At 50.6% G+C, this 10,380-nt stretch overlaps 1 protein-coding gene across 1 annotated transcript in view; it reads right to left on the reverse strand.

Annotated features, from left to right (window-relative positions):
- ATP1A1 (ATPase Na+/K+ transporting subunit alpha 1) overlaps nt 1-9,847 on the reverse strand; it is a 33,353-nt gene extending 23,506 nt beyond the window's left edge. Inside the window, exon 1 of the mRNA XM_082680310.1 lies at nt 9,573-9,847. Coding sequence (XP_082536436.1) covers nt 9,573-9,584 — 12 coding nt within the window. The 5' untranslated portion in view covers nt 9,585-9,847. The remainder of the gene's footprint in view (nt 1-9,572) is intronic.
- Between the last annotated feature and the right edge of the window lie 533 nt (nt 9,848-10,380).

The raw sequence follows: 10,380 nt of genomic DNA on the forward strand, positions 1-10,380 counted from the left end.
TTATTGGAGCAGCTAGACCTTGGACATGTTCCAGAGTTTTATCCCCATTTACAAAACAGATCTGCCTGAAGCTTCTCAGTTATCAGTGGTTAAGGTAGCTGGAAATCAAGATTCCCTAATAACCCTCCCCATTCTTCATCCCTTCATGGCATATAAGGGGTGGTGGTTTAAAACAGGATATCTGTGAAAGAGACAGGGGAAGTGCTAACAAGCGATATTTCTTCTCCTTCAAGTTTTAATTGTTTCACTAGGCAATGTCCAGAAGACCAGGCAGCTTATGCAATTCAGTGCTTCCCTACAAGTAAAACAATACTACTAGCTTATCTTGATGGGAACCAAATATTACTCGAGTCCCTACCAATCTCAAATACTAGTTTCAAAGCAGAAAAAAAATCTGTGTGTGTGTGTTTGGGGTGGGGTGCAGTGGTGCAGGGTAGGACAGGGAACAACCTAAAATTGGGTAGACAGCATTTTCTTTATTATTTCTTTTAAAAGCATTTGGGAAAAACAAAGGTCATGAAAAGGGGAATGATAATATGGTCTCCCGCATCTACTGCGATGACCTGCCCACTCCTCTGGGCACTGGGCACACAATTCCCACTGTTTCCATTAGGAAATGCAGGTCAGTTCTCCTTCCTCCACGGAAGACAGGCAGTGACCGGGCTCCCTGCAACAGCACCCTTGGGCACCGCTGTGCGGTCTCTGAGAAAGGGGAAGGGTACACAATGGAGGCTCAAGGCCACTGTCATACCACCCCCCCAAAAGGGCCACTTGTGAACATTTGTTTATCCCTTTCTAATTTAGGAAGTGGGAGGTCACAACAAGGGCAGGGGCTTGCCCAGTGTGACACAGCCTAAAATAAAGTGTCATTACTTCACCCTGTGCTTCCTGGGGATTTCATCCTCTCAACGGTTCACTATGAGTTTTGCCACCAGTTGATCTGGGTAGAGGGCAAGGGTGCTCAGGAGATGGAGTGAGAAAATTCTTCACAGGAGGAACCAAGGTTGAAACCTGGAGCAAGGTGCGCTTGTTTATTATTATTATTTTTTTTAGTTGTTTCAAACTAGTTTCTTTAGGGGTTCCATTTTCACTCCTCAATGGATTTTATGCATTTCTCAGATGCTTCTTCACTCATTAGTTCATCTAGTTCTGAAGGGTTACTGAGTGTCACCTTGATCAGCCAACCATCTTCATAACAAGATCTGTTGACAAGCCCTGGATTTTCTGCAAAAGCTTCATTAATTTCAGTTACTTCTCCTGATAGAGGAGAAGAGAGTTCACTAGCAGCTTTTTCACTTTGCAAAGCACCAAACTCCTCATTTGTTCAATTCTGTCCCAGCTTCAGGGAGACTACAGTCAGTAAACATCTCCCAAAGCTTCCTGTGCAAAATTGCTGATTCCCACCATTCTAACACTATTTTCTGTTGTCATCCATTCACGTCTGTCTGTGAATTTACGCACAGAGTGGGGCTGGTGTGCAACGCTGGGAAGGTACCCACCCTCAGCCACCAGGGCTGAGGCCCCAACGTTCACTTTTTTAAAAACACAGACCAAATCCTTACAATGAGCAAGGCCTGCTAGGGCTGGAGATGCTCCTTCCTCTTCTTCAGTAATTAACAATTTAAAGGGGGTGGCGTGGGAAGCGGATATGACAGGTGCAGAGAAACATCCCAAAAATTTTTACAAAGGCGCACAAAGAAGGTGCAATGAGTTTAGGAGACAAGTTTCCATCCTGGACGTGAGTCACCTGACGTCTTCGTCAGCTGAAGCTGCCCCGAGGCCTTCGGACCCATCTCAACCGGCCCCCATCAGGCCTTAGAGGCTTTCTCAACTGTGCAGTGTGATGTCTGGCCACGGCTCCCACCACATCAGCACAATGCCCTGTGGCCAGCCGGGAGGTCAGAGGTCTTCAGACTTCCGAAACTGCTGCTGATAAAGTCTGGAGGGTACCTGGAAGCAGAGATATCCACACCCTTTGGACAGGACTATGGATGGTACTTTTAAGTCAGTCCCAAGTCACTCTAGCTCTGCCATGTGCCAGCTACACGACCCTGAACAGTCAGCCTCAGGTTCCTCGTTGCCTAAAATGGGAATAACACTCGGTGTAACTACTAAAGACTCTAGAGAGGCATTCTGATAGATGAATCAAGGGGCTGCCATCAAAGCCAAAGACAAAACACCTAAAAACAGCACTGTTTCCAAAACTGACAAAGCTGTGGACTAGCAAGAGGGGCCAGAGGAGGGTAAAAGTAATTGCCCCAAATGCAGCGCATTTCAAAGCTGGCCAAGAGGGTTGTAGAAAGGATACCTCTGAACCCAATTTGGCAAATTCCACCTTAGCAGGAAGTTGGAGGGATGGTCTCCGATCCTCACTGGTTACCTAGAGGCACTGCCTAGTCTGGGCTACATCCTTCCTTTATGTAAAAAGGGGGGCGCGGGTAGGCTTTCCAGTCTCCCCGGGATGATATATGATTAATCATTATCAAATACAAATGTGTATGTGAAGGTACTCTGCAAGGCACTACACAAAGGTTATTATAACTTGGTTTTAATGAACATGTAAATCACTGCCACTCGTCACTTACTATGAAAAGTCTTTATGAATTTTTAAAAAAAACACCTCATTTGGGGCATTTTTAATTTCATCGTCAATTGAAACTTATAAAGATATAAGACATGACCAATCGCAGTTCCTCACACCTCCGATGGCTCCTAAATGATTAAGTAGTTTAGTTTATGCACAAAGATTTTCCATCCAGGGAGCTGAGGGTGGAGACGGCTGGGGCTGAAAGAGGATGGCACTGCAGGGCTCTGCAGCCCAGAGCAGCGTTTAGGGCAGAGAAGGAAGAGGACGTGATCCGAGGGACACCTGGCCTTCACAGTCCTTCTCTCACTCACCTAAACCTGCTGCGAGGTGGGGAATATCAAGTAGCCAGGCCAAAGCAGTGGGTCTCTTTGTGAGCCCAGCTCAGTCCCTCCAAACTTGGGCTGCAGCCCATCAGCCAGCAGGGGGCAAAGAAAACAGCTCCAGTTCTAGCCAGCGGGTTCCCTCAGCCCAAAATGAACAAGACTTAACCTTCCTCCCCAATCTGCCTGCATGTGAAATTTCAACGAGACTGCCAGTCCACCCTACCTGCAATAGTTAGTATACATCCATGATCATTCAAAACGATTCTATGGGGCTTCCCTGGTGGCTCAGTGGTTGAGAGTCCGCCTGCCGATGCAGGGGACACGGGTTCGTGCCCCGGTCCGGGAAGATCTCACATGCTGCGGAGCGGCTGGGCCCGTGAGCCATGGCCGCTGAGCCTGCGCGTCTGGAGCCTGTGCTCCGCAACGGGAGAGGCCACAACAGTGAGAGGCCCGCGTACCAAAAAAAAAAACCATTCTAAACATCTAAATAATCAATATACTTTAGATTTATGACCTCTTTAAAAATGTGCTTTTTCAGTTAACTAAAATTAAAAAAACTTGTTTTTTCAATGGGTTTTTCTACCTCTACATTAGGTACCTGGGTAATGAAGAGTTAAAATGTTCTGCCTGTTTCCACCCATTTGCTGCCCTCCTCATGCCTTTTTTCATTTTGTCAGGCCACTCTTTAGCTGGTGCTACTCAAAAGAAGTTGTTGGTTTGAGAGACCCTGGCTTAATAACCAGCACAAGCATTAAAAGGGGACTGAATCAATTTCCAGTAAGTCCTGATCACTCCTCAACTGGTACCTTGAAGCCTAGGGTGGGAAGTAAAACAGCTGCTGGGCTGAAGAGGACAAAGGCAGTGACAGGCCCTAGAGAAATAGGGAAATAGAACTCTCAAGAAATAACTTGAGAGTTCTGCGTATCACGCAATGTTAGGGAGTGAGTGAGTGTTCAGGCTGGGAGACCACCGGCTGCTCACGAATCAGGAACGTCTGGTGGGTCACTAGAGAAATGCCACCTGAGTTGAAACCAATAAAACCAACATGGCACCTTAGCAAGCATCTAAGCATCATGTGGAGGATAAAGGAAGAACACCAGAAGATAACACCCCAAGTGCGTGAGGCCCTGCCCTCACCACGATGACAAACCGGCAGGATAAACCAAGCACTAAGTGTCAACGATCCACAAAACCATAACACGCTGATCATCAGGCCCCCAAACAATCCAGGTCCCAAAGACAAAAACACAAGCCATCAAGGGTCAACTTTTCAGATCACCAACCAAAAACGTCTACCAGCCGTTACTGGACAGGGTTGGAATAAAACCAGGTACAGAGATAATTAATGCTCAGATATAATCCACTGTAAAGTCACAAAGGAACTAAGGAATGGGGCCCACTGGCCAAAATCCCCTTGGCTCAGGATCCAAATGAAACCAGAGAGAAAAACTGCAGGGTGGGTTGGGGGGTAGAGTGGGGTGCTTCTATTCTCACTGACGGAATCTGCTATCTGAAACATTAGTCAAATAAATGTGACGAACTGCTTGTGGATTCCCGACGACAGATTTAAACACAACTAAGGAGGTGACTCATAGGCAAAGAACAGTCTCTCTATGACTACAGCCAAAGAACACACTTCCTCTCACACACATTCGATTCATAGCAACGTGAGAAAGTTCAGACCTGACTTGGTTATGGCTCCTTTTCCAAAAATATATAAACGAAGGAGAGTTTTAAAAAAAGTAGTGGATTTTAAAATTCTCTGTCCTTCACATTATCACTTACTGGACACGTAATTTCAGCGGAATCCAAAATTGGACAGCTCTGGCAGGGATGGGGAAACATTCTGCCCAGTGCTTTGCTGGCCAAAAGCAGCAACTCTGATTACTGTGAGCCCATCTGATCTGACACTCGTGTTTCTTCTTCTGGCCTGCTGGCTGGCAGAGCGCCCTGGGCGTCTAGAAGAAGGTACCACAGCACAAATGTTCACCCTCCTGTCCCTCACAGAGGGCTGAAAAGCCCATTTCATTTCACAAGACTTTGACCAAGACTCTAAAAATGCCTTTTACTTGGAAAGTGAAAGTAAACGAGAACTCGAAGATGCCGTTAATAGCATCCCAGCAGTGTCCAATGACACTTCCCCTCAGCTTCCCTTTGGAGGGTAATTCATAGTATTCAATATTTCCCATTCTTTTCAATCTTCAGTAGTTTTTTTTCAGCTGAAAGAAAAATCATTTTCTAGTTTTGAAAAGACTTAAGACTGACGAACAGCAAAAACCCATAGTTTATAAAGATTAGATCTCTCAACGCCAAATGCTTTAAAATCCCAACAACAGCTGCCGCTCACACTTCCCCTGTACCCTCTCTAAACGGAACACAGGTGACTTTCACTTGGGTGAGTACTCTACCTAAGGGCCAGATGAGAAACTGACACTTCAGGGCTTTAAAAAACTTTGTTTTAAATAAAGAAACTAATTTTACTTACTTTTCCATACAAAATCCTTCGAAAACTATTTTCCTTAAAGCCTCTTTCACTCTTAAGTTTGGATATGCTATGTGAAAGAACATAGCCTGGACTTCGCTGGTGGCGCAGGAGTTAAGAATCCGCCTGGGGACACGGGTTCAAGCCCTGGTCCGGGAAGATCCCACATGCCACGGAGCAACTAAGCCCCATGCACCACAACAACTGAGCCTGTGCTCTATAGAGCCCGCGAGCCACAACTACTGAGCCTGTGCGCCACAACTACTGAAGCCCGCATGCCTAGAGCCCGTGCTCCACAAGAGAAGCCACTGCAGTGAGAAGCCCACGCACTGCAACAAAGAGTAGCCCCCACTCGCCGCAACTAGAGAAAGCCTGCGCGCAGCAACGAAGACCCAATGCAACCTCCCAAAAAAAGGAACATAGCCTGACTGAACAGAAAGTCACTTATCTGTTCATTTGTTGCTAAAATAATCAGAAAACAATGCTTTAGAAGGGTTCTGGGATGGAGAATGGATGGGTACCCAGTCTATTGGGCTTTATAATGTTGAATTCACTTTTTTTTTTTTGCGGTACGCGGGCCTCTCACTGTTGTGGCCTCTCCCGTGCTCCGGACGCGCAGGCTCAGCGGCCATGGCTCACGGGCCCAGCCGCTCCGCGGCATGTGGGATCTTCCCGGACCGGGACGCGAACCCGTGTCCCCTGCATCGGCAGGCAGACTCTGAACCACTGAGCCACCAGGGAAGCCCGAATTCACTTTTTTTAAGTGCAATTTAGGAATAACACTTCCAGGGGTCTGGATATTTTAAGTTTTATTCCTCCCCTAAATAAACATTTTACTGGATTTTAAAAAATTCCTCGCCCCCTTTTGGGGACGGGGGTTGTCAGGCTTAGCCTACTCTCAATCTCCTCAGACTTATGATGCAGACCTCCCCCTTTCCTACCCTCCCACCCAAAGGTGAGTCACCAGAGTGTTACAAACTTCCTGGCAGAGAAAACTACAAATAAACAAACAGTAAGTTACCCAAAGAGAATACACCCTCAGAGCAGGGTACAGAAAGGCGAGGGGGGTGGGGGCTGTTCGTCACTTATACACTGAACACTTGACAGGGGCAAACGGTGTGATGCATCCCCAACCTTCTTCTCTGTCCCTAGGGCTAGTTAACCAGTTCCTCCCGTAACCACTCCACTTGCTCGGGCCAGGCCTGGGCAACCTTCCACTCTGAGGACTCTGCCGTGCGATATTTTCAGTCTAAAGTACTAGCTTTATAGCAGCCAGAGGGAATTTAGTCACACTTTCAAGCTGAGCTCCCAAAGGGCAGCTGATAGTGCTACCGTACAACCAGGATTTCTGCTGACATCTGTATCCCTTGTGCAACCTTCACCTGCACCTTTTCCCAGGCTCCTCTTTAAATCACTACCCATAAACCATGGTTTCTTTTCTAGGTAACTAAGTTAATGTTCAAACGATGGAGAACTGCAGTGAAGGAGCAGGTGACATCTCCCCTCCCCTCATTTTTTGTAAACTTGAGAAAAAAGAAAGTTTCTTGCGTACCTTTGGTGAGCTAAAGGATTGTGGGTGGTAGGCCTAGCTGTGGATTTAAGCCAAGTGACTGGCAAAAACACCCAGTATGAAAAAAAGGACAAAATCCTATTTCATCCAGGAATGATTCAGCAGGAGCTGTTCTTCCATTTCTTTACCAAAAGCTTAGGAGATCGATTTTTAAGGAGAAATAAAATCACCTGAAATATCACCAAAACCTGGGCTCCCAACAGTAATGGGAAGGGGAGGGGAAGAAATTAACAATGACCTTAAAAATTAGCTGCCAGCACTGGCTTCCTAGTTAACCAATTATCAGCAGGGCTTCAGTCACCACTCCACCCACATTCTAATCCCCATGTGGAAAAATCCCAACATTTGAGCATAAAATATCCTTCTGAACATTTGGACTATCACCGTAAGTCATTGGGGACAAAGGGGTAACTTTATCCCAGGGGAATCACCCCCCCCCCACACACACACACCACCCCCCTTGTTTAATTTATCAGAGTACCCAAAATACTAACTACAACCCAGCAGATAAGCAGCATATCAGCCTGTGTTAACCAGTTACAATTCAATTTTGTGTTTGCCAGCCACTAGGCATTTTATTAAAAATCCATAAGACATCTAGGTTGAACCTCCACGACCCAGGTATGTTGCTTTCTTTACCACCACTGTGCATGTGTGTGGTTACGAAAGGGACATATAGATCTATGGACATAACTTAGTTATTCAAACATCTCTCTGGTCCATTAATCCAGCCTCACAAACACCCAGTTTCATCTGAAAAATAACTTGAGAGTTCTGCGTATCAGGCAATGTTAAGGAGTGAGTGAGTTTTCAGGCTGGGAGACCACAGGCTGTTCACGAATCAGGAACGTCTGGTGTGTCACTAACCAACCATTTGACCTTGAGCAAATCACTTCACCTTCCTAGGCCCCGGGTACATATCTACGATCTCTACAGCCCCCCAGTCAGTAATGTGAGGCTCAAGAAATAAACTTTTTTTTGAGGGGAAAGAGACAAAGAAATGAGCTTTAAAAAGCTTGTTTACTGGAATGACTTAGGGTTTGATAGTGTGGTACAAGCACAGGCCACTAACCCAGTTTTCATCCTGGAAGTACAGAGGCTGGCACTCAGCTCTTTTCAGCTACTTGACCTGAGCCAGCCCTCCACATTTTGTGCTTTTAGAAGATGCCAGTTGTGCATTCCCACCTCTCCTTACTTTCTCGACCAGGTCCAAGCCTTTCAATGACCTCCTTCAAAATCCATTTAGAGTCCCCAAAGAATGCACCGTCCCTCTTCGCCCATCACTCACTGCACACCGAGGAGCCCTCAGAACCTTCAAAGACCTACTAACCGCCAAGGCACTGAGCAAGCCCTGGACACAATGGAGTGGATTCTCTCCTACCAGTATTCTCTTGACCTGGTCATTTTATCTCATCAACTTCTTTTGCATAAACTTTTCTCGACTGGACTTTGGCCCCGTTGGGGTCTGCCACCCAGTCTCTTGCCGTGGCTACGGGTTATCACAGCTCCAAGTTACAGAAATGCAGGAACCAGCCGTCGTTCTGGTATCCCCACAGCGCTCGCCTCTCCTGCCCAGGGGACCTCCCTCGTTCCTTCGGGAACACCCCTCTTCCGCAGGTCGGCACTCCTACTGCGTACTGCCCCGACTTCCCGTCCTTTTTCGTGTTTATAGTACCCGGAGACCCTGGTGGATCAGCCTGTGCTCCTTCCTGGATCATCCCTCAAAAAAATCTACACACCCTCCCCACCATTAAGATAACCATCCCAGTTGCTCCAGCTGCCCCGGGCGCATCCCATGTTTATGGAAAGGGGCCCACTGAAGCTCTCAAAAGTATACCTTAAAGGCCATCCTAGGGCAAAGACACACCCTTTCTGGCACCAGCCTGCCCGACCGGCTCCACAGTAAGGGGAAGCCAGTTTTTTCCTTTAGGGGAGGGCGGCCGCCTCTGCGGGCAACTGGCTAAGACCGAAGCCTCCAGAAGGAGCCTGGGACCCTAAGGCCGCCCCCGCGTCGCAAGCCCCCCAGCGCCGGGCAGGAGCCGCGGCGGGAACGGCAGTCCGGGAAGTGGCCGAGCAGAGCGCCCCAGGATAAGGGGAGGAGCACGCCTTTCCTCGGGGCAAGAAAGGCGGAGAAAAAAAGGAAGGCGAGAGACGCGAGGTGAGGGCGGGCGGAGGGAGGGAGGGAGGGAGGGAAGGAGCGGGTTGGGGATGCCGCCGGCGGCCCGCTCCTTGCCGGGGCCGCCCAGCAGCCGTCCTCCCTCCTCCTCCTGGGCCCGCGGCTCCCGAGCGCCGCCTCCAGGAGCCCGGACCCCGGGCGCGCTCGGACTCGAGGGCCCGCAGCCCCTCTCCAGGGTGTGAGCGCTGCCCGGCGCTGCCGCCCTCCGTCCCCCCAGCGCTCCCTTCCCCCGCCCGCCCCTCATTACTGCGCTTCCTCCATTTCCAAAGTGCGTCGTCTTTTAAGCCTCACCGCTCTGCCAACCCATTCCGCGCCCCGCCGCTTCCTCCTCCTCCGCCTCCCGCTGGCTGTGGTCGCCCTCCTGACTTCCTCCTCTTCCTCCTCCTCCCCTCCAGGGCTCCCCGTGCCCCTCCCCTGGCTCCCCGGACACTCACCCCCTTCCCCATACTGGCGGTGGTCTGTGCCCCGCGCCGGGTCCTGTTGCTTGAGAATCAGAAAGAAACGAAGAGAGCGGCTCCCGGCCGAGCAAGCGCGACCGGGGGAGCGGAGAGAAGGGAGCAAGGGCTGCCGCGGGGCGGGAAGGAGGGAAGACGGCCGGCGGCTCGGGCCGATGCCTTTTCTGCCGCCGCTGCCGGGGCTGCTACCGCTGCTGCTGCCACGTGTCCGCCTCCTCCCGCCGCAGCTCTGCGCCCCAGACCCAGCCGCAGCTCAAGCCCGCGCCTCCTCCTCACTTCCTAAAATATGCAACCTGCGTGCTAGCCCCGCCCACGCCGCGACACGTCACCGTTACCGGAGCAACCTGACACCGGCCGCGGGCCTGGCTCCGCCCCCGCCCCAAGCCCCACCCCCCAGGCCGGGGCCGCGCCGGCTGCGGCCGGTCCGGGCTCCCGGCAGGAGGGCGCCGGGCCCTGGGGCGCGTGTGCCCACGTCCCGGGAGGCCGCGGCCGCGCCACTCCCGGGCGCGCCGGCTGGCTGGGCAGCGGGAACTCGGCGGCCATGCAGCTCCCGCGCCCCCCTCCCGCCGCCCTGCGTGACGGGCCTGCTTTGGAGGGCACGCAAGGTCCTCGGTGGGTGCGGGGACGTCCATGGAACTGGGTCCCCGAATCTCCGCGGACCCGGGGCAGAAACCTTGCGCGGAGGGGCCTTTCTGGGCATCGGGAAGCTCCTCTGGGATTAAGGGAAGTACCGGGATGGGGGTGAGGGGTCGGATGTGCCTGCAGCCAGCGCCCGCAGGAGGGACTG

The sequence above is a fragment of the Grampus griseus genome (assembly GCF_964374135.1).
Source record: "Grampus griseus genome assembly, chromosome: 1".
Taxonomy (NCBI): Eukaryota; Metazoa; Chordata; class Mammalia; order Artiodactyla; family Delphinidae; genus Grampus; species Grampus griseus.